Raw genomic sequence first — 24,767 nt, 5'->3', positions numbered from 1 at the left:
ACAAGAGGCAGGAGCATGTTCTCTCAAGCCCCAGTTTAAGAAACTGGCGCAGCCTCTAACACCAACCATGACATATGAAAACACCGGGCACAGATGAGATAAGCAAATATGCCTAAAACTTAAGAGCCCACTAGTTCCTCTCAAGTCCATGTGCTTGACCTACTAGTAGCCCTTCTTCCCATAATCTCATCAGCAGTGGTGCAAGGAGCTGCGCCCTCCTGCTTCCACGCTCGCTCGGAGGCTCAGGGAGCTATTCATCCCTGTTTCAATCAAAGGAAAGTGCTCTTCTCCATTTTTCACTCCAAAATCTAAATACTCACCTACGCGCTGTTATTTCGAGATGTTCAAAGACGGCTGCCATGAGACCCGCCCGTGGTCGCCTTTAACCTTGGTTTATGAACAACGTCCAGGCGACGACCTTCTCGTGCTGCAGAAATACATTTACCATCTAGAAAACTACTACCACCAGTGCAAGCAAGTGAGCTCGTGAGCTCCGATCAAACTATCAGGCAGCAAACCTGGTGGGAGCAGAGTCCCCCGAAGCTGGAACACTGCTTAGTGCACAGTATTTAGAGAAGGGGCCAGGTTCCAAGGTATCTGTCGCCTCAGAGAAGTCCCTCCTCTCAGGCAGGGTTTAGGGCTCGGCCTTCGATTCCGAGACTGAATGCAAGAGGGTTGAGAGGGGGCTTCCCTGGTGGCACAGTGGTTGAGAATCCGCCTGCCGATGCAGGGGACACGGGTTCGAGCCCTGGTCCGGGAAGATCCCACATGCCGCGGAGCAACTGGGCCCGTGAGCCACAACTACTGAGCCTGCGCGTCTGGAGCCTGTGCTCCGCAACGGGAGAGGCCGCGACAGTGAGAGGCCCACGCACCGCGATGAAGAGTGGCCCCCGCTCGCCACAACTAGAGAAAGCCCTCGCACAGAAACGAAGACCCAACACAGCAAAAATAAATAAATAAATGAATAAACTCCTACCCCCAACATCTTCTTTTAAAGAACCAAGGGCTGATCCCTAGAGCAGATCAACATTTAAAAAAAAAAAAAAAGAGGGTTGAGAGGATCTGAAAATGCCACTGTCAAGAGACACCTTTGACTTTCTGTAGCCACTCCCTCCCCCCCCACCCCTTCCAGTCTGCTCCAGGCCCCATCACAACCCTGCTCCTTCCAATGCAGAGGAAGGCCTACTACTGGTTACTGAACTAGTTTCTTCTTCCCTGAGGCAACTAGTCAGCTCTTACTCCATCTCCCACTCTCTCAGAATGCAGCCCCCTGACCCTGTCCCTCCTCATTCCGGACTCCCCTTCAAGGGCAACACCACCTCTTTGCTCCCTGCACCCACCAACACGTATTCCTCAGCTTGAGGGCGGCTTTGAGAACGTTCATGAATTGAAGGGTATGTGTAGATAGTTTTCAAACGTTTACCTCAATAAGACCAATATTTATCAATAAAATTTATCACAGAACAATGTATGATTTTCATGACTGCTCCCCCCAAACTGCAAGCTCAAAGAATGCTTGCAATACAAATTCCCATAATTTGGGAAGTTGTAACGCCGGACTATTGTCGAGTAGAAGCAAAGAAATCCAAGAAAATTGACTCCAAAGATTTTGTATCTACACACAACTAAGTCACACTTGCACATTCTCAGCCTCCAAAGGCAGCAAACAAAAAAAGACAACCAACAACCAGAAATGTGCCGATTTAATTGAGGAATAAGACAGCAGTATCTGGTATTCCATAAATTCTATATGTTAAACCAATGCATATTTTTTAAGTGATCACCCAGATACAAAGGTGTAATATAGTTTGTACAATCAACTTAAATTGGAAAATTTCACATTTTACCTAAGAGTTATTTGACAGTAGTTCAGATGCTCTAAGCAGATGAAGAAGAAAAAAAGGAAAAAACTTTTCATCCAAAAATCCAGTCTACTCAACTTTAATTTTTTAAGGAAATGTGCTTCCTTTGTTCTAATTGCTTTAAATCAAACCCTTTTATGGTATTGTTTCAGGAAAATATTACTTAGAATGAACCTACCTTCCAACCTGTTTTTTTTTTGTCCATACAATCGTATTTTGTGTCATACAAACTGAGGCCGGACAATGAGGTTTTTAAATTGATAGATATTAAAAACATGCAATTGGAAGCATACATATATATCTCTATAGATGTTCATATAGCTACAGATATATATTCAAAAGCAAGGGTGATGTGCCTGGAAGCCTCTGGGGACATTCTTTAATCCACTTTCACCACACTGTAGATTTTAGTAATAAAACAGAAGCAGGAAAAAAATCCAAGTGTCCCTGAAACAAAATGAAAAATATCTTTGTTAACCAGACATTATAGAACATCAAATTAGCTTTCTCAAAAACGCAAAGCGGGGCTTCCCTGGTGGCGCAGTGGTTGAGAGTCCGTCTGCCGATGCAGGGGACACGGGTTCGTGCCCCGGTCCGGGAAGATCCCACGTGCCGCGGAGCGGCTGGGCCTGTGAGCCATGGCCGCTGAGCCTGCGCGTCCGGAGTCTGTGCTCTGCAACGGGAGAGGCCACAACAGTGAGAGGCCCGCATACCGCAAAAAAAAAAAAACAAAAAAAAAAAACCGCAAAGCATGTCCATTTTGAGGTGGGGCACTCATTCTCTAAATCTCAAGACTCGGACTTTATCAAATAAAAATCACCAGGCTCTCTTGCTGAGCAAAGAGGATGAGCAGCGGGGCTGGAGGCAGTCACCTGGAAAAGGGTGAGAAGCCATTTGACTGAACACTGCAGGTCTCTAACCAAAGCAAAGTAATAAAAATGAGTAACTTAAGTTCTCTATTTCAAAAAGGATCAAAAGAGTGCAAGCTACTTTCTTGGTTTTTTTTCTTTTTTAAAAAAATAAATTTATTTACTAATTTTGGCTGCGTTGGGTCTTTGCTGCGCACAGGCTTCCTCTAGTTGCAGCGAGCGGGGGCTACTCTTCGTTGCGGTGCGCGGGCTTCTCATTGCGGTGGCTTCTCTTGTTGTGGAGCACGGGCTCTAGGCGCGCAGGATTCAGCATTTGTGGTTCACTGGCTTCAGCAGTTGTGGCTCGCAAGCTCTAGAGCGCAGGCTCAGTAGTTGTGGCGCACGGGCTTAGCTGGTCCGCGGCATGTGTGATCTTCCCGGACCACGGATTGAACCCGTGTCTCCAGCATTGGCAGGCGGATTCTTAACCACTGCGCCACCAGGGAAGCCCCCAAGGCTACTTTCTAACACAATAAACTTTGTATAACTTGCTTCAATTTTAGACAATGTAAATAACCATTATCTACGTAGCAAAAGCAGGAATAATCTATTTACTTACATACTCAGAGAATATATTAGTTTTCTAAATCAAAGTTTTGCATAATTAAGCTTGAGAAACAGCCCATCTCTGGGGACTTATCCTAAAGAAATGATCCCATAGAAGAAAAAAAATTACACGCAAAAGGTGTTCATAACACTGATTTATAACATTGAAAAGTTAAAATGCCCCCAAACAGATGACTACCTAAACGATGAACCAAGATGAAATAAGATAGGCATCAAAAATGACAAATATAAAGACATATAAAGCAGCATGGGGCAATATTTATAATATGGTGTCAGGTGAAAAAAGCCAGACCTCAAAGAGCTCCCAGGCATCACACCTATGAGAACACTGCATAAGCCTAAACCTGTCGACTACAGCAGAGCATGAACAAAAGAAGATACCTTTATATCTTAGGGTGACATGATTATGGACAAATTTTTCTTTAACATAGAATTCCATTGATGTTCATACTATAAAAATAAATCTTCAGATGACATTAAGGTCTAATGACTTAATTGAAGAAAACTCTAATAAGATTTCCAAATCCCATAGTCTAAATGGGGCACCCTAAGACAATTCAGTCATCTAAGAAAACATCTTAATAACAAGATCACAGAAAGCTTTAGGCAGGGTTTGTTACCTTTTTCTATGCCGATTGCTAAATTTATCAATAGAATAACTTTCCATCCTATATACCATCATGCCACTTCCCTCCCATCCTACAAAGCTCCTTGTCAGGAGTCAGTATGGTACAGCGATAAGACCATGGGCTCTGGAGGGACACAAATCTCCTCTGTTGGTTACTTGTTGATCTTGGGCAAGTGACAGTCTTGCCAAGCCTCAGTCTTCTCAGCTGAAAAATGGGGACAATAATACCTATTCCTACTTTTGGCTTCCTTTTTTGAATCCAACAACTTCAAAGGTTCAGGTGCATAGCTAACATATGTCTCTGAATCTAAAACACTCCTGATTTCAATTTGCTGCATATTATTCCCATAAATCATTAAAATGTCTATGAATTCTCAACTTTCTGATGCTCTATTTAAAGTACCAAACTGTCTCCTACCCGAAAAACAAAACTCCATCAACCCTCACATTGTTCTGATAGTTGGCTGAGCTAAAGAATCTGGAGTTAGGCAGACACTTAGCTGTATGATGTAGAGCAAGATACCTATCTCCTCTGTGCCTCATAAGTGAAAAGGAATCATATCCCTGCCCAGCTAACAGGCTTGACCTGACAAAAAAAGGGTAAAATACATTAGAGGCACCCAAGAAATGATAGCTGTCACTGATGTTCTGATCTGGGGCTTGAAAAATATGTTCACATGGGATTTATTTGACTAGTGTGGAAGTCCTCAACATCACCTGTAGCTTGGAATCACCGGGGGAGATTTAACAAATACTATTGCCTGGGTCAACCCCCCCAGCTATGCTGATTTAATTGATCTGGGATGCAGCCTGAGTGTCAAGAGTTTTTAAATCTCCCCAGGTCCTAACATGCAACCATGGTTCAGAACCTCTGGGCTAGCCTGTCTTCCTCCCTTAAGCATGGAGAGAGGTGTGGAAATTTCTCTCCTAAGGGCCACCGTACCACACAAGTTAAAAGCAACGTAAAGGATCTGGAGAAATTAAAATATTTTTTTCTACAGCTCAATTGCTTGTACTACAACTTGAGGGTAGAAAAAGGGAGATGGGACAAAACGGGAGAAAATTATCACTTTGGTGTCTTTGCCTACTTTTCCCTCAGGACAGAGAAAGTACTAAACCAATACTAGAAGTGTCCTAGTTTCTTTCTAAACCTCATAACCTTTTTTCATTAGGTGGGGTGATACATAACAAAAAGACAATCCAACCACAGGATCTTGAATGAGGCAGTCCAAGACAAGCAGAGAAACCCATTTTCCCCCTGTCCTTTCTCTAACTGCAATTCTATAATGAAAAAAATTCACAGTCTGATCTAGAACTGGCATCCAATACACATTTCCTCCAGGGCTTTCCCAAAGTAGTCATGTGCACTTGAAAAAGAAGAAACTAGCTAAATAAAACATTTTGAAAGTCTATCACATTCTATGCAATGTGATACAAACAAACCTTTAAAGAGCTTTCCACAGTCACTTTGGGGACTAAATTCCAATATACATTAATTTGAGAATTGGCAGCTGTGAATAAGACACATGCCGAAAAGATTTTCCTAAAGCTGGAATTAAAGCCATTGCACAGAGGAATAAAGAGAAAGTGTGTTTGGAGGAAAGGGTCTTGGGGACCTTGATTCTCCTCAGCCACATTTGATTCAGTATTCAGTAAGCACTTTCTCTGGGCCCGGCACTTGCCAGGTAATGTAAAGGATAGAAAACGGGGCTCTGGTGGGGAACAATGTCAGTGGCCGCACAACATATCACTATTTATACAGAGGTCGCAGTCCGAGACTTGGAAAGGACCCCTAACCCCTTGTCTTTCTCGCTTCCACATCTTATCAGTCACCAAGACCTGCCAATTCGAACGTGGAATTTTTTTTGAAGTGAAAATATTTCATTTACATGCTTATTTAAATACTTCTTTTCCTCAACTAAATACTTACTGTGATAACAGAATACAATTGCTTTCCCCCTTTCAGTTGGTAACCTGTGAAATTTTTTGTTTTGGTGTTTACATACATAGGAAAACATCTTTATAACAAGTTTTAGAACTAAAGAGGAGACTGAGATTTCAGAGATTCAGAGAATTCAGATTCACACCCATTAAAAGTGCCAGCGAATGGATGAAAATATTACCAGAATTCATATTACATATTAAACCACATTTTTTCACGTGCACGTTATTGTTAGGATTGGAAGAAAGTGGTGTTATTTACTGCAGAAACTCTTAATAGATACAATTTAATGTAATGTATAAACATATGTTATATTCATTCTTGCATAATTGTATAATTTGTTATGAAAATAAAAATCAGAGATGGTAAACGTAGTTTTCACTGATTCCTTGATTGTTTATGTTTACTTTCCGAGCTCGATGCTCTATCATTTATAAATTAATGTTTTCTGTGATCTTTTCTCTAAAAACTTTATTATCACTTCCAGAACATAATTGGCATTGATTTTTTTTATGGGAATCTTCTGAATCCATCCCCTCCATCCATCTGTCCATCTCCGTAGCCATTGGGTCTTAAGTCACACTCTCTTCATCTCTCATCTAGAAAACTGTCTCCTAGCTTGTCTTCACTTCCAGTATCCCTCTCAAATCCATTCTCTGTCAGAGTGATTGTGATATTTCCAAAACACAAGTTTGATTGCCAGGTCCCTACTTACAAACCTTTAATAGCTTCCCATAGCAAAAGTACTTAAACCCCGGAGGGTATCAGAAATCTTTTAAGCTGCTAAAAATACAGATCAGCAAGGATTCTGATTCAGGGGCTTTGGGATAGGCCCTGGGCATCAGATTTATTGGTTTTAGGTAGTTTTAAATAATTTCCACAAGTGAATGTAAGGCACACCCAAGTCTGAAAATGACGACTATATATGATAAAAATTCCAGCTCCTTAGTCTCAGCCCACAAGGCCCTCCAGGATCAGACCCTGGCCCGCCACTTTAGGCCTTCTTGATGCCTTAAATTTTAAACTCCCCAACCCCAAATTACCTGAAGATCTCCGTGCTTTCACAAAACTCCAGGTTAACTCTATTACGCTCCTTACCACGATGCGTGGAAATGATCTGTTTAGAGGTCTTCTCTCTCCAGATGATAGCCTTGAGGCTAGGGGTGAAGTCTTACTCAATTTTGTGCCCCCAGTGCATAGCATAGTGTTGGGTACATTGTAGGTGGACAACAAATGTCTCTTAAACTGAACTGTTTAAATTAACTGCTTAGCAATGTAAGCTCCATGAGGATAGGGATTTTGATCACTGCTAAAGCCCCAGCCTCTAGGGCAGTGCATGACATACAGTAGGTGTTCACTATATTCTTCTTGAATGAATGAATGAATGATGAATAAATGGCAGGAACTTGGAGAGGGCATCATAGAGAATGTGCTATAAAGCTCGATTCAGAGGCATTTGAGGATGGGAGACAGCTATTCCAGATAGAGGGGAAAGTACCCATAAAGGCCTGAAACAACTAAAACCCCAGCAGTTTTAAGGAACAGTGAGAACCATGGCAGAGGGGTTGGAACATCAAGGGTGAGTGATCAGAAAATTAAGGGAATATTAAAAAGAGCATATAGGAGAAAAGACCACAAAAGTAGGTGGGGGCCAGATAATGAATGATAAGTTAAGAACTTTGGATTTGATACCATAGGCAACTGGGAGCCAGCAAAGATTCATAAACCAGAGAGTGAGATGAACAAATTTGTTCATGACCAAGACAGTGACAATGACGATGATGACAATAATAATGATAATAGCTGATATTTACTAAATATTTATTATATGCCTGGCTCCAAGTTAAGTGTTTCACCTGTGCGATCACTCTGAGATAGGTGCTATTATTTTCTATAAAGAAATGGAGGCTCAGAGAAGTAAAGCGACTTGCCTTACAACACACAGCCAATAAGCAGTACAGCTGGGACTTAAAGTCAATTCTGCCCTGACTGTTCTAGGGTGGAGATAATCAATACGGGCTGAGATGACCAAGAACTGCTTTGTACAGAAAAATACCTCAAAGAGTAAGCAGCAGTTGGACAGGAAATGCTTGAGGATGGGAGTAAGAAATCAACTCAGGTATGAGATGCCAGAGAACATAAAATGCACAAGACAAGAATGCCAGAGAATGCAGCTTTTGCTTACCTCTGGGGAAAAGGAATACTTCCCTTCCTTTGAAATTTTTTAGTATGATGCTCAAAACTAGAAGAATACTGGCTACCACAGGGCCCAGGGTTAGAATAGGTCTGTAACTACTTGCACTGGGAAAAATGATAAGACCCTGAGGTTTTCAATATTCTTGAGAATAGAGAACACTCTGTCCTGTTAACTCCTATAGCACCTGGCACTTTGGTCCGTAAATATAAGCTGAAATCAAAATCAGCTGGAATTAAAGAAGTAATGGAATTATCCCAGAGATTACACTGGCCTTGACTCCCTCTATCCTAGAATAATGTGGAAAAATTGGAAGGATGTGCCTCTATTTTTTTTAAAGGAGGGCTGGAAGGGTTGAAGGGGCATGGAAAAGGCTTGGGATAGTCCCTTTTCATCATCTATTCCTGAGGGCAATACTTCATTGCTTTACATGCACCTGTCTTCATTCTCCCAATTACAGGAAGTCCACCTGATCAAACAGAGGCCCACAGAGCAGATTCCGCAGGCATCCTTTGGTGGCTGGTTTAGCCCCACCTCAAAGAAAGTACCTCTTTCTTAAGGAGGACATAGAGAGTTGTGTTTAAGAGAATGAACTTTAGAGTCAGACCAACCTGGGTTTGAATGAATCACAGCTCCCACACTTACTAGCTGAGTGACCTTGAACAAGTCACTTAATCTCTCTGAGCCTCAGTTTCCTCATACATGCAATGGGAATAACATGACCTACACCTCATAATAATCAGACAATTAGGTGAAAATTAAGTGAGATAAATGTATGTTTCCATATTCCCTATTAGCACATTGCCAAGCCCATAAAAGAAGTAGTTTAGTAAATATTTGTTGGTTGGTTAACAATTAGCACTAATATATCTTTATCCCTTGTTGATCTTTTGGCCTTTAGAATTGAAATTTTTAATAAGACAGAGACAACTTGGCATAATAAAGCACAAAAGGCCCACTACAGCTAACATTTGTGTGTTAAGATAATTGGACTTTTCCTTCAATACAGTGTATTTCATCTTGCACTGTGTGAGAACATTCTTCACTTTAGTGATACAATATTATCCGGTAGACGCTCTCAAAATACATTGAACTTCACTCGCTTCTTTTAGTGAATACAAATATATTCAAAGCATAGACAGTGAGAAAGCCAACAGAAAAGCACTCTGCACCCGGCTGATACTTCTTCTGGATCCTAGAAACTCTTTGCATCACACTGGCTTCAATTACTGCACAGTGATTGGTGGCTCAGAGTCTCAGACTCTAAACATGTTCTCTTGAGATGAACAAAACTATATTTTGAAAATAGCATTAACTCCCAAATAAAAGTGAGGTCCAAAAACAGTTCACTCTAGACCAGATTTCTTAACAGCAGTGCTATTAACATTTTGGGCCAGATAATTCTTTGTTGTTCAGGGCTGGTCCGTGCATCGTAAGATGTTTAACAGCATCCCTAGCCTCTACCCACTAGATGTCATTAGCATCCTCCCAGTCATGACAATCAAAAATGTCTCCAGGGCTTCCCTGCTGGCGCAGTGGTTGGGAGTCCGCCTGCCGATGCAGGGGACGCGGGTTCGTGCCCCGGTCTGGGAGGATCCCACGTGCCGCGGAGCGGCTGGGCCCGTGAGCCATGGCCGCTGAGCCTGCGCGTCCGGAGCCTGTGCTCCGCAACGGGAGAGGCCACAGCAGTGAGGGGCCCGCGTACCGCAAAAAAAAAAAAAAAAAAAAAAGAGTCTTACGCAGAGAGGGCTTCTTAAACAACAGTTCTAGAAAACTGATGTCAAAAGCACACTTCATGATTTTACTAATTTTTTTCCTGATATGAACAATAACCAGGATTTACTTTGGAGGTTTCTCCTACCCATGATTTAATTTAAAAATAGATATGGAGATCTCTTTTTCTCTCTCTCTCCCTCCATATGAAAAATAATTTGCTCTGATTCATGATGATGACATAGGAAGATCCTGAACTCACTTCCTCTCATAGACACACTAAATCTACAGCAATATATGGAACAAATCCCACTGAAAAAACCTGTCAGAGAGACCTCTTCACATGGGGCAAATGAGAGGGAAACCACATCAAAGGGGATAGGAAAGGCTGAGACACAATCTCACCATAAACCCCAAACCCGGCATGGTGACGCACATTTGGAAAGGAACTCAAGACCTGGAGCTTCTTTCTGAGGAGCAAAGCGTTCATACCCTATATGAAGCGCTCCACCCTTTAAGATTGGCACCTGTAAATAAACCCCCCAAACATTTGGTTTTGAAAAACAACAGGGCTCACACCCATGAGACCCAAGGGGCTGATACAAACTGAGGTTTGGCTCTTAAGGGCCCACACACAGTCTCCAAAATATACAAACAGCTCCTGCAGCTACATATCAAAAAAAACAACCCAGTCAAAAAATGGGCAGAAGATCTAAATAGTCATTTCTCCAAAGAAGACATACAGATGGTTAAAAAGCACATGAAATGATGCTCAACATCACTAATTATCAGAGAAATGCAAATCAAAACTACAAAGAAGAATCACCTCACACCAGTCAGAATGACGATCATCAAAAAGTTTAGGGCTTCCCTGGTGGCGCAGTGGTTGAGAGTCCGCCTGCCGATGCGGGAGACGTGGGTTCATGCCCCGGTCCGGGAGGGTCCCACATGCCGTGGAGCGGCTGGGCCTGTGAGCCATGGCCACTGAGCCTGCGCGTCCGGAGCCTGTGCTCCGTGGCGGGGGAGGCCACAGCAGTGAGAGGCCCGCATACCGCAAAAAAAAAAAAAAAGTTTACAAACAAGAAATGCTGGAGAGGGTGTGGAGAAAAGGGAACCCACTTATGCTGCTCGTGGGAATGTAAACTGGTGCAGCCACTATGGAGAACAACATGGAGGTTCCTTAAAAAACTAAAAATAGAGCTACCGTATGATCCAGCAATCCCACTCCTGGGCATATATCCAGAGAAAACCATAATTTGAAAAGATACATATACCCCAATGTTCACTGCAGCACTATTTATGATAGCCAGGACATGGAAACAACCCAAGTGCCCATCAACAGATGAATGGATAAAGAAGATGTGGTACATACATACAATGGAATATTACTCAGCCATAAAAAAGAATGAAATAATACCATTTGCAGCAACATGGAGGGAACTAGAGATTGTCATACTGAGGGAAGTAAGTCAGACACAGAAAGACAAATATATGATATTGCTTATATGTGAAATCTAAAAAAAAAGTGTACAAATAAACTTATCTACAAAACAGAAATAGAGTCACAGATGCAGAAAATAAACTTATGGTTACCAGGGGTAAGGGTGGGGAGGGATAAATTGGAAGATTGGGATTGACATATATACACTACTATACAAAATAGGTAACTAATAAGGACCTATTTTTTAGCACAGGGAACTCTACTCAATACTCTGTAATGGCCTATATGGGGAATAGAATCTAAAAAAAAAACAGGATATATGTATATGTATAACTGATTCACTTTACTGTACAGCAGAAACTAACAACATTGTAAAGCAACTATACTCCACTAAAAAATTTTTTTTAAAAAAAGGGCCCACACGCAGACTCACCGGCTCCAGGGCACAGAACAGAAGCAGCCTTTTGAAAGGCACCCAGACTTGATGTGAAAGACTCCTTTGCTAATTTTAAAGCATTGGTCTGAAGGGATGGGGCCTGCTGGGATACTCTCAGGGACAGAGGCTGGTGGGTGCCATCTTCTGCTCTCCCTATGCCTACGTAAGCTAGCTGGTACCATCTTTTCTTCTTTTATTTTTTCCTTTCTTTGCAGCAGGTGTCATCTTTATGCTTCAGCCAGTGGGCACCATCTTCCTCCAAATCCCTCTGCCTTGCTAAAGCCAGCAGGTGCCATCTCCCTCACCTCTTATTTTATTTCCCATTCTCCTTTCTCTTCTTGGTTTCTTTTTCTTTTACTTTCATTTTTTTCCCTTTTTTTTTTTCTGTGGGTGCCATCTGTGCACTTCCCCTTTGCCTTGCTCCAGTCAGTGGGTGCCCTCTGCATGCTCTCCCCTGGCCATACTCCAGAGTGCTGTATCTCCCAGAGCGGAACTTCTACACACATCTGGCACCCCAGTTTTTACATATGGTGCCCTGATTTTTGCAGCTGCTGCCAGGGGACACCTCTGCATTGCCCGGCTCTGGTGGGCAGTGGGGCTTATGCTCACACGTCCAACAGGACTGTAACCAATGGAGAAAGAGTTCTTAAACAGCTACCACTCCATGGGCCCAGCAAGAGGCAACAGACCCAGGGGCTCCTATTACCTTATCATCACAGCTTCAGCCTGAGGGGCAAGCTTCTAATTAAGCCCATATCTTAGAGCTGACTGTAAACCTTCCCTGAGACTTTGGAGGATGGGAACTCTTATATGAGTCTGGTGCCCCAGTTTTCACATTTAGTGCCCTGGTTTTTGCAGCTGCCTCCCAGGGATACCCCTTGATCGCCTGGCTCTGGTGGCCAGAAGGGCTGGTGTTCCTCGGTCCCAGGGGACAGAAACAACTGGAAAGACAGTCCTTGGCAACTACCACCCCCAGGGCACTACACAGACAGCAGACTGAAAGACCTCCACAGGCTTTTTGTGAAGGAGGCCTACTTGCTACTCCTAAATCTTCGGCCTTAGGGACAGGCATTAGGTTTGGCACACAGCTGGAAGCTATGGAGCTGCTCTCAGGGAATGTACGCAGAGGAACATCACCTTTGCACTCTCCCTCTACCTTGCTACAGCTCACCAGTGCCTCCCAGAAAGGAGCTTATACACTCATCTGGAGCCCTGATTTTTGAGACTGCTGCCCGGCAGACATCTCCAGATCACCTGGTTCAGGGAGCCAGTGGGGTTTACACTTGCAGTTCCACAGAAGATATATGTCTAGTCTTTTTTTTTTTTTTTTTTTTGCGGTACGCGGGCCTCTCACTCTTGTGGCCTCTCCCGTTGCGGAGCACAGGCTCCGGACACGCAGGCTCCGGAAGCGCAGGCTCAGCGGCCATGGCTCACGGGCGCAGCCGCTTCGCGGCACGTGGGATCTTCCCGGACTGGGGCACGAACCCGTGTCCCCTGCATCGGCAGGCGGACTCTCAACCACTGCGCCACCAGGGAAGCCCTATGTCTATTCTTTAAAAGCTGCTGCCTGAGGGTCTGGCTTTCAATCAGTCTGAATCTCGGTGCTGACTGAGATCCTCCCCTTGGAGACACCGAAAGGTTTTGGCACACCCTCAACTACTAGGAGCTACTAAAAATGAAATAGGCTGATGGACCTAGAGACTGTCATACAGAGTGAAGTAAGTCAGAAAGAGAAAAACAAATATTGTATATTAACGCATATATGTGCAATCTGAAAAAACTGGTAGAGACCAGCAGTCCCCAACCTTTTTGGCACCACGGACCGGTTTCGTGAAAGACAATTTTTCCACAGACGATGGTGGGGGGGACTGGGATACAGTGGTTCAGGAGGTGATGCGAGCGATGGGGAGCAGCAGAAACTTTGCTCACTCACCCACCGCTCACCTCCTGCTGTGCAGCCCGGTTCCTAACAGGCTGCAGACCCCTGGTATAGACGATCTTATTTACAAAGCAGAAATAAAAGACACAGACTTAGAGAACAAATGTATGGATATGGTGGGGGGGGGTGAACTGGGAGATTGGGATTGACATATATACACTATTCATACTATGTATAAAGTAGATAACTAATGAGAACCTACTGTATAGCACAGGGAACTCTACTCAATGCTCTGTGGTGACCTAAATGAGAATGAAATCCAAAAAAGAGGGGATATATGTATATGTATAGCTGATTCACTTTGCTGTACAGTATAAACTAACACAATATTGTAAAGCAACTATACTCCAATAAAAATAAATAAATAAAATAGGCCACTTGGATAATCACAAAGGTTTGAGAGACAATCAAGAGCTAGGGCAGATTTCAACAGTGAGCTTCATCTCCTACACAAGGCCAACCCTTCAAGGCTGGGAGAGGTGGCTATTTCATCTAACACACAGGAACCAACATAGTCAAGCAAAACAAAGAAACAGAGGAATATGCTCCAAACAAAAGAATAAGAGAAAACCTCAGGAAAAAAAAAACATAAGGAAACAAAGTTAAGTAATTTACCTGATAAAGAATTTAAAGTAATGGTCATAAAGATGCTTACAGAACTCGGGAGAAAAATGGATGAATACAGTGAGAATTCCAACAAAGATGTATCAATAGAAAATATAAGAAAGTTTCAAACATAAACCACAGAGCTGAAAAATACAATAACTCAACTGAAAAATACACTATAGGGGTTCAATAGCAGACTAGATGAAACAGAAAAAAGGATCAGTAAACTCAAAGATAGGGCAGAGGAACTCACCTAATCAGAGCAAAAAAGAAAAAGAATGAAAAAAGTGAAGATAGCTTAAGGGACTTATGGGACACCATCAAGTGGACTAACATTTGCATTATAGGAGTTCCAAAAGGAGAAGAGAGAGAGAAAGGGGCAGAAAAATTATTTGAAGAAATAATGGCTGGAAACTTCCCTAACCTGGGGAAAGAAACAGATGTCCAGATCCAGGAAGCCCAGAGAGTTGCAAATAAAATGAACCCAAAGAGACCCACTGAGACACATTACAATTAAAATGTCAAAAGTTAAAGACAAGGGGAGAATCTTAAAAGCAGCAAGAGAAAAACAACTTGTTATGAACCCCCATAAGACTATCTGTAGATTTTTCAGCAGAAACTTTGCAGGCCAGAAGGGAGTGACAATATATTCAAAATGATGAAAGAAAAAAAATCCAACCAAGAATACTTTACTTGGCAAAGTTATCATTCAGAATTGAATGAGAGATAAAATGTTTTCCGGGGTGGGGGTGGATAAACTGGGAGAATAGGATTGACATATACACAGTACTATATAAAATAGATAACTAATGGGGACCTACTGTATAGCACAGGGAACTCTACTCAGTACTCTGTAACGGCCTATATGGGAAAAGAATCTAAAAAAGAGTGGATATATGTATATGTATAACCGATTCACTTTGCTATACAGCAGAAACTAACACAACATTGTAAATCAATTATCATCCAATAAAAATTAATTCAAAAACAAAAGTTTTCCAGACAATCAAAAGCTAAAGTAGCTCATCACCACTAAACTGGCCTTACAAGAAATGTTAAAGGGACTCCTTTATGCTGAAAAGAAAGGGCACAAATTAGTAACAAGACAACTTATGAAAGTATAAATCTCACTGGTAAAGGTAAATATATATTAGTAAAGGTAGTGGATTCATCACTTATAAAGCTAGTAGAAAGGTGAAGGGGCAGGAAAATTTTTTAATTATTAAAAAAATTTAAAAACCTAATATAAATGTTAAAGACAAAAGTAGTAAAAATAAGTTAGGTGATACACATAATAAAAAGATGTAAAATGTGACATCAAAGACATAAAACATAGAAGGAGAGTAAAAATGTAGAGCTTTAGAATGCTTTCAAACTTAGGGTCTTATCAACTTAAAATAGACTGTCATAAGTTGTTATTGGGTTGGCCAAAAAGTTCCTTTGGTTTTTAAGTAAAAATAAAAACCACATTTTTCATTTTCACCAAGAACTTTATTGAACAATGTATTCACTGTTTTGTTCCACTACCTTCTGCCATTTTTCAGGCAACTTCATAATTCCATCTTCCCAAAACTTTTTATCTTTTTGAGCAAAGAACTGTTCCAGGTGCCTTTTACAGTCTTCCAGGGAATTGAAATTTTTTCATTAAGAGAATTTTGTAAAGACCGAAATAAATAGAAATCCAAAGGTGCAATATCTGGTGAATTCGGTGGATGAATCAGAACTTCCCAGCCAAGATGTAACAGTTTTTGCCTGGTCATCAAAGAAACATGTGGTCTTGATATCCTGATGGAAGATTATGCGTTTTCTGTTGACTAATTCCGGAGGCTTTTCGTCGAGTGCTGCTTTCATTTCGTCTAATTGGGAGCAGTAGTTGTTGGAATTAATCGTTTGGTTTTCCAGAAGGAGCTCATAATAGAGAACTCCCTTCCAATCCCACCATATACACACCATCACCTTCTTTGGATGAAGACTGGCCTTTGGTGTGGTTCGTGGTGGTTCATTTCTCTTGCCCCATGATCTCTTCCGTTCCACATTATTGTACAGTACCCACTTTTCATCACCCGTCACAATTTGTTTTAAAAAATGGAACATTTTCATTACTTTTAAGTAGAGAATCGCATGCAGAAATATGGTCAAGAAGGTTTTTTTCACTTAACATGTGTGGACCCAAACATCAAAGCGATTCACATAACCAAGCTGGTGCAAATGATTTTCAACACTTGATTTGGATATTTTGAGTATGTCAGCTATCTCCCACATGGTATAATGCTTATTTTTCTTAATTAATGTCTCGATTTGATCACTATCAACTTCAACTGGTCTACCTGACCATGGAGCATCATCCAGCGAGAAATCTCCAGCAAGAAACTTCGCAAACCACTTTTTTTTTTCACAAACCACTTTTGACATGTCCAATCATTCACAGCACCTTCGCCATACACTGCACAAATCTTTCTTTGTGTTTCAGTTGCGTTTTTAGCTTTCTTGAAATAATAAAGCATAATATGCTGAAAATGTTGCTTTTTTTTCTTCCATCTTCCATATTAAAATGGCTACAAAAAATTAGATTCTTTTACTATTTATTTATTTATTTATTTTTGGCGGTGTCAGGTCTTAGTTGCAGCATGCAGGATCTTCGTTGCGGCTCATGGGCTTCTCTCTAGTTGTGTTGCATGGGCTCCAGAGCACGTGGGCTCTGTAGTTGCAGCATGCAGGCTCTCTAGTTGTGGCTCACGTGCTCAGTAGTTGCAGCATGCGGGCTTAGTTGTCCTGCAGCATGTGGGATCTTAGTTCCCCAACCAGGGATTGAACCTGCGTCCCCTGCATTGGAAGGCGGATTCTAAACCACTGGACCACTAGGGAAGTCCCCCAAAACGCAATTTTGATAAGTTTTTTTTTTAAATGCACGCTGATATGACAGCTGTCCCAATACAATCTAACAAAACTGTTTCGAATGAAGTTAAAGACAACTAAGCACTACTAGAGCCATCTTATGGAAAAAAACTGAACGAACTTTTTGGCCAATCCAATATATATAGGCCTCATGGTAGCCGCAAAGCAAAAACCTACAGAGATATACAAAAGATAATGAGAAAGGAATCTAAGCATACCACTAAAGAAAGTCATCAAACCACAGAGGAAGAGACAAGAGAAGAAGAAAGGGACAGAGGAACTAAAAAACAGCCAGGAAACAAATAACAAAATGGCAATAAGGACATACCTATCAATAATTAAATGTAAATAGACTAAATTCTCCAATCAAAACACATACAGTGGCTGGAATGGATAAAAAACAAGACCCATCTATATGCTGCCTATAAGAAACTCACTTCAGACATAAGGACACACAGACTGAAAGTGAAGGGAATAAAAAAAAAAAGATATTCCATGCAAATGGAAACCAAAAGAAAGCTGGGGTAGCTATATTTACACAAAATAGATTTTAAAAAGAAGACTGCAATAAGCTAATAAGGGCGTTACATAATGATAACGGGTATAGAGGGTACGTATCTCAACATAATAAAGTCCACGTATGACAAACCCATAGCTAACATCATACTCAAAGGTGAAAAGTGGAAAGCTTTTCCTCTAAGATCAGGAACAAGCCAAGGATGCCCACACTCACCACTTTTATTTAATAGAGTATTGAAAGTCCTAGGCAGAACAATTAGGCAAGAAAAAGAATAAAAGGTATCCAATTTAGAAAGGAAGAAGTAAAACTGTCACTATCTACAGATGACATGATATTATGTATAGAAAACTCTAGACTCCACCAAAGAACTATTAGAACTAATAAATGAACTCAGTAAAGCTTCAGGATACAAAATCAACGTATAGAAATTTGTTGCATTTCTATACACTAATAATGAACTATCAGAAAGAGAAATTAAGAAAACAATCCCATTTACAATTGATCAAAAAGAATGAAATACCTAAGAATAAATTTAACCGAGAAACTGAAAGACCTCTAGACTTAAAACTGTAAGATGTTAATGAAAGATTGAAGAAAACACAAATAAATGGAAAGATATTCCATGCTCATGGATTGTAAGAATTAATATTGTAAAAATGTCTACACTACCCAAAGGAATCTACAGATTCAATGCAATCCCTATCAAAAGTCCAGTGGTGGACTTCCCTGGTGGTCCAGTGGTTAACACTCTGTGCTTCCAATGCAGGGGGCGCAGGTTTGAACCCTGGTCAGGGAACTAAGATCCCACATGCTGCACAGCATGGTCAAAAATAATAATAATAATAATAAAATAAAAGTCCAGTGGTAATTTCACAGAAATAGAACAAACAATCCTAAAATTTGTATGGAACCACAAAAGATCCCAAATAGCCAAAGCAATCTTGAGAAACAAGAACAAAGCTGGAGGTATCAATCCCTTGATTTCAAACTATATCACAAAGCTATAGTAATCAAAACCGTATGGTATTGGCATAAAAACAAATACATAGGGCTTCCCTGGTGGCGCAGTGGTTGAGAGTCCGCCTGCTGATGCAGGGGACACAGGTTCGTGCCCCAGTCCAGGAGGATCCCACATGCTGTGGAGCAGCTAGGCCCGTGAGCCATGGCCACTGAGCCTGCACATCTGGAGCCTGTGCTCCGCAACAGGAGAGGTCACAGCAGTGAGAGGCCTGTGTACCGAAAAAAAAAAAAAAAAAAAAAAAACGTAACTCAATGGAACAAAACAGAAAGCCCAGAAATAAGCCCACACATATATGGTCAACTAATTTATGACAAAGGAGCCAATAATATACAATGGAGAAAGGATAGTCTTTTCATAAATGGTGTTGGGAAAACAGGACAGTCACACGCAAATGAATGAAACTGGACACAAAAATTAACTTAAAGTAGATTAAAGACCTGAATGTAAGACCCGAAACCATAAAGCTCCTAAAAGTAAATATAGGAGGTAAGCTCCTTGACATCAGTCTTGGTGATGATTTTTTTGGACTTCACACCAAAAGCAAAGGCAACAAAAGCAAAAATCAACAAGTGGGACTACATCAAACTAAAAAGTTTCTGTACAGAAAAGGAAACCATCCACAAAAATGAAAAGGCAGCCTACTGAATGGGAGAAAATACTTGCATATCATATATCTGATAAGGGGTAATATCCAAAATATATTTCTTAAAAACCTCATCCAACTCAATAGCAATAAACCCCCCAAAAAAATCCAATTAAAAATGTGTAGAGTGGGACTTCCCTGCCGGTCCAGTGGTTAAGACTTTGCCTACCAGTGCAGGGGGTGAGGGTTCAATCCCTGGTCGGGGAGCTAGGATCCCACATGCCTTGCAGCCAACAAACCAAAACATAAAACAAAAGCAATATTGTAACAAATTCAACAAATACTTTTTTTAAAAATGGTCTACATCACAAAAAAATTATAAAAAAAATTTTTTTAAATGGGCAGAGGATCTGAATAGACATTTTTCCAGAGAAGACAAAACATACAGAAGGCCAACAGGCACATTAAAAGATGTTCAATGTCATTAATCATCAGGGAAATGCAAATCAAAACCACAATGAGATATCACCTCACACCTGTCAGAATGGCTATCATCAAAAAGATAACAAATAACAAGTGTTGGTGAGGGTGTGGAGAAAAGGGAACCTTTATACACTGTTGGTGGGAATGTAAACTGGTGCAGCCACTGTAGAAAACAGTATGGAGATTCCTGAAAAAAATGAAAATAGATCCACCACATGATCCAGCAATTCCACTCCTGGGTATTTATCCGAAGAAAACAAAAACACTAATTCAAGATATATGAACCCCTATGTTCACTGAAGTATCATTTACAGTAGCCAAGATATGGAAGCAACCTAAGTGCTCATCAATAGATGAATGGATAAATAAGATGTGGTATATGTTTGTGTGTGTATGTATATATATATATATATATATATATATGTATATTATATATATAATTCAGCCATTAAAAAAAAGAATTAAATCTTGTCATTTGGCCATTTGGGACAACATGGATGGACCTAGAGGGTATTATGCTAAGTGAAATAAGTCAGACAGAGAAAAACAAATACTGTAAGATTTCACTTGTATGTGGAATCTAAAAAATGGAACAATTGAACAAACGTAACAAAATAGAAACAGTCATAGATACAGAGAACAAACAGGTGGTTGCCAGGGGTGGAGGGGTAGGTGGAGGAGTGAAATAGGTGAGGGAGATTAAGAGATACAAAATTCCAGTTACAAAATAAATAAGTCATGGGCTTAAATGTACAGTGTGGGGAATATAGTCAATGATTATGCAAATCTTTGTATGGTGACAGATGGTAACTAGACTTATCATGGTGATCATTTTGAAATGGATAGAAATATCAAATCACTATGCTGTGTACCAGGAACTAACACAGTGCTGTAGGTCAATTATACTTCAACAAACAAACAAACAAACTCATAGAAAAAGAGATCAGATTTGTAGTTACCAGATGTGAGGGGTGGGTGAAGAGGAATTGGATGAAGTCAGTCAAAAGGTACAAACTTTCAGTTATCAGATAAATAAGTATTAGGGTTATAATGTACAATGATAAATATAATTAACACTGCTGTACGTTATATACAAAAGTTGCTGAAAGTAAATTTCAGCAGAAGAAAAAAATTTTTTTCTATTTCTTCAATTTTGTAACTATATGAGATGATGGATAGTCACTAAACTTACTGTGATCATCATTTCATGACTATGTAAGTCAAATCATTATGCTGTACACTTTAAATGTATACAGTGCTGTATGTCAACTATATCTCAATAAAAATCTCAAAAAAACTGGAAAGGAAAAAAAATATACACCCTCCAGAAAGATTTTAGGGCTGTTACAATAGATGTAAGCATTTTATTACAAAAAAATGGGCAGAGGATCTGAATAGACGTTTCTCCAAAGAAGACATACAGAAGGCCAAGAGGTACATGAAAAGATGCTCAACAGCATTAATCATCAGGGAAATGCAAATCAAACCCACAGTGAGATATCACCTCACACCTGTTAGAATGGCTATTATCAAAAACACAAGAAATAAAAAGTGCTGGCGAGGATGTGGAGAAAAGGGGACCCTGTGCACTGTTGATGGGAATGTAAATTGGTGCAGCCACTATAGAAAATGGTATGGAGGTTCCTCAAAAAATTAAAAATAGAACTACTGTAAGATCCAGCAATTCCAGTCTTGGGTATTTATCCAAAGAAAATGAAAACACTAACTCAAAAAGATACATGTACCCCATGTTCACTGCAGCATTATTTACAATAGCCAAGATATGAAAACAACCTAAGTGTCCACTGATGGATAAATGGATAAAGAAAATGTGGTATATGTATACAATGGAATATTATTCAGCCATAAAAAAGAATGTAATCCTGCTTTTTGTGACAACATGGATGGGCTTTGAGGGCATTATGCTAAGTGAAATAAGTCAGACAGAGAAAAACAAATACCGCATGCTCTCACTTACATGTGGGATCTTAGTAAAAAATAACAAAACCAACCAAGCTCATAGATACAAAGAACAAATTGATGGTTTCCAGAGGCTGGAGGGTGGGGAGAGGATGTGGGCAAAATGGGTGAAGGGGGTCAAAAGGTACAAACTTCCAGTTATAATAAGTCATGGGGATGTAATGTACAGCATAGTGACTATAATTAATAATACTGTACTGCATGTTTGAAAGTTGCTAAGAGAATAAACCTTAAAAGTTCTCATTTACTCCAAAAATTTTGTAACTGTGTATGATGACAGATGTTAACTAGACTTACTGTGGTGATCATTTTGCAATATATACAAATATCAAATCATTATGTTGCACACCAGAAACGAATACAATGTTGTATGTCAGTTATACTTCAATCTAAACATTTTTTTAATTTAAAATAAAATAAAATAGATAGGGAAACATTATACCATAATGGTATCTCCTCTATTTCATGCTCTATGTAATTCAAGAAGAACCATGTGCTTAGCACTATAAAAGATATAAAATAGGCATACGATGTGGTCCCTGTTCTCAAGGAGATTCCAAGTTAGGTGGGGAGACATGCTAAAAAAGTCAGGAGGAGGGCTTCCCTGGTGGCGCAGTGGTTAAGAATCTGCCTGCCAATGCAGGGGACACGGGTTCAAGCCCTGGTCCGGGAAGATCCCACATGCCGTGGAGCAAATAAGCCCATGTGCCACAACTACTGAGCCTGCGCTCTAGAGCCCGCGAGCCACAACTACTGAAGCCCGTGCACCTAGAGCCTGTGCTCTGCAACAAGAGAAGCCACCGCAATGAGAAGCCCGCGTGCCACAACGAAGAGTAGCCCCCGCTCGCTGCAACTAGGGAAAGCCCGTGCGCAGCAACGAAGACCCAATGCAGCCAAAAATAAATAAATAAAATTTTAAAATATATATTTAAAAAAAAGTCAGGAGGAGACACGCCTAAACTCAGTAAATGGTTCAGTTTAAGAGGTTTAGAAAATACGCTGAGTAGGCAGAACAGGAGCCCAAACACCAAGGTAAGTTTAGACCTTGATAGAGAAGTATGGCAGTATTAAAGCTTTCAAATAAGAAGAGTGATATTATCACATTAGTTCCCTATTTAAACCCCCTCAACTTCCCATCATTCCTACAATAAAATCTAAATTCCCTAGTACAGTAGAGTTTTTAAGACCCTGGTAAGATCTGCTAGCTCCTTATGTCTCTAATCACTATTGCCACCTAGTGCCACCTTCCTTCTCTTGCCATCTTGAACTTCTCTGTGTTCTTTGAAGATGTCATACTCCTTCTCACTTTAGGACTTTTGAACATGCTGTCACCTCTGTTTGAAACACTTGATTATCCACCTCTTCTTCAATATCATTTCTTTCACAAAGCTCATCAAACCCATAATTCCTTCTTTGTCCCCCATCCATTAAAATATAAGATCCACAAAAGCAGGGGACCTTACCTGTCTTCTTCACCACTACGTCCCCAGCACCTAGCGCAGGGTCTAGCGCAGTGTAAAACAGAATAAGAAGCTTCTGAAGAAGAATAAATAGGGGAGTTGTAATTAACTATAAAGCATGGAAGGGCTATGTTAAGAATTCCTGCAAAATATGCCAAGGAGATGAGAGATTAGACATGATGGTCAAAGGAAGAGAGAAATTAAGATGAGTCAGTTGGGGGGAAAGGAAGTGCTACATTCACTTTCTGGGGCATGTCGAGTTGGCAGTACCAATGCGACATGCAAATGTTCAGAATATAATTGGAGAGAGGTTATGACTAGAGATACAGATTTGGGAGCTGTCAGCACTGAGGAGATAAGTGAAGCCCTGGGACTAAATAAGCTCTAAAAGGGAGAGTGTAGAAAGAAAGGACTGAAATGCTGAAAGCTGAACCCTTGATAAAGGCTAGAGTTAGGTGACAGGAAGAGGGAGGAAAACAAAAGAATTCACAGCGTGGTACAAGAAGAAGAATGCCAATCATGCTGGGAGAATTTCACAGAATAGGTGTTGAGTAGTGTTTAGCTAAGAAGTCAAGGAGGATGAAGACCAGGGAAAGGCCTTAGATTTGGCAAGAGACCACTGAGAGCCTTGGAGAGTCACATATTAGTGACAGAAGCAATTCAAGTGGTGGAGCCAACCAAAGGGCACAGGGTTGTCAGCAATGTGACCATTTGGGATGACATCTAATTTCTGAAAGAAGCTGTTGTAATATAAGACTCCCAGAAAAAGGCAGCCTGAGTCAAAGTGTTAGGTAATGAAGAAAAGAAAACATAATCCATCTAACTGCACATTACACAAATAGAAAAGCCAGTAACTCACAAGGGGAGAAACCCAAAACAGAACACGCGAGGGGCAGAGACGACACGTAGGCACAGCGATACGGATGAAATTCACAAACAATCTTGAGAAAAAGAAACCAGACCCCAGTGAAGCCAGACTTAAAATAGTAGATCTCGTATGATTCCATTTACCTACAAATCAAAAACAGGCCAAATTAACCGATGCTGTTAAAAGTCAGGATAGTGGTTGCTTTTTGGGAAAGGTGAATGGAAAGAGGCCCAACAGTGGCTTTGGGCGTGCAGATCACGTACTGTTTATTAACGTGGGTGTCAGTTACAGATTGTGCTCACTGCTCTACACTTATGATGTGTGCACTTTTCTGCAGGCATATTTCAGTAAAAAGCTTAAAAACCTCAAAAACAAACATGAGGGGGCTGGTAGCCTAGAATGGTGAGACACTCTCAAGCCTTCGGTTTTTTTTTTTTTTTTTTTTTTTTTTGCGGCTCCGGACGCGCAGGCTCAGCGTCCATGGCTCACGGGCCCAGCCGCTCCGCGGCATGTGGGATCTTCCCGGACCGGGGCACGAACCCGTGTCCCCTGCATCGGCAGGCGGACCCTCAACCACTGCGCCACCAGGGAAGCCCAAGCCTTCGGTTTTAAATAGAACTTTTTTAGTTCCCCAACCAGGGATCAAACTCGGGCCCCGTGCAGTGGAAGTGGAAGAGCGGAGTCCCAACAACTGGACCGCCAGGGAGGTCCCTAAATAGAA

At 40.9% G+C, this 24,767-nt stretch overlaps 1 protein-coding gene across 1 annotated transcript in view; it reads right to left on the bottom strand.

The window, feature by feature from the left end:
• Positions 1–1,702: 1,702 nt before the first annotated feature.
• Positions 1,703–24,767, bottom strand: part of LOC114905901 (transmembrane 9 superfamily member 2-like) — a 54,895-nt gene continuing 31,830 nt past the window's right edge. The window contains 1 exon segment of the mRNA XM_029240240.1: positions 1,703–2,309. Coding sequence (XP_029096073.1) covers positions 2,242–2,309 — 68 coding nt within the window. The 3' untranslated portion in view covers positions 1,703–2,241.

Source organism: Monodon monoceros, unplaced genomic scaffold (genome assembly GCF_005190385.1).
Source record: "Monodon monoceros isolate NGI ecotype Baffin Bay Population unplaced genomic scaffold, NGI_Narwhal_1 Super_Scaffold_22, whole genome shotgun sequence".
NCBI lineage: Eukaryota > Metazoa > Chordata > Mammalia > Artiodactyla > Monodontidae > Monodon > Monodon monoceros.
Note: the sequence above shows the minus strand (reverse complement) of the source record. Positions and strands in the feature narration are given on the sequence as shown.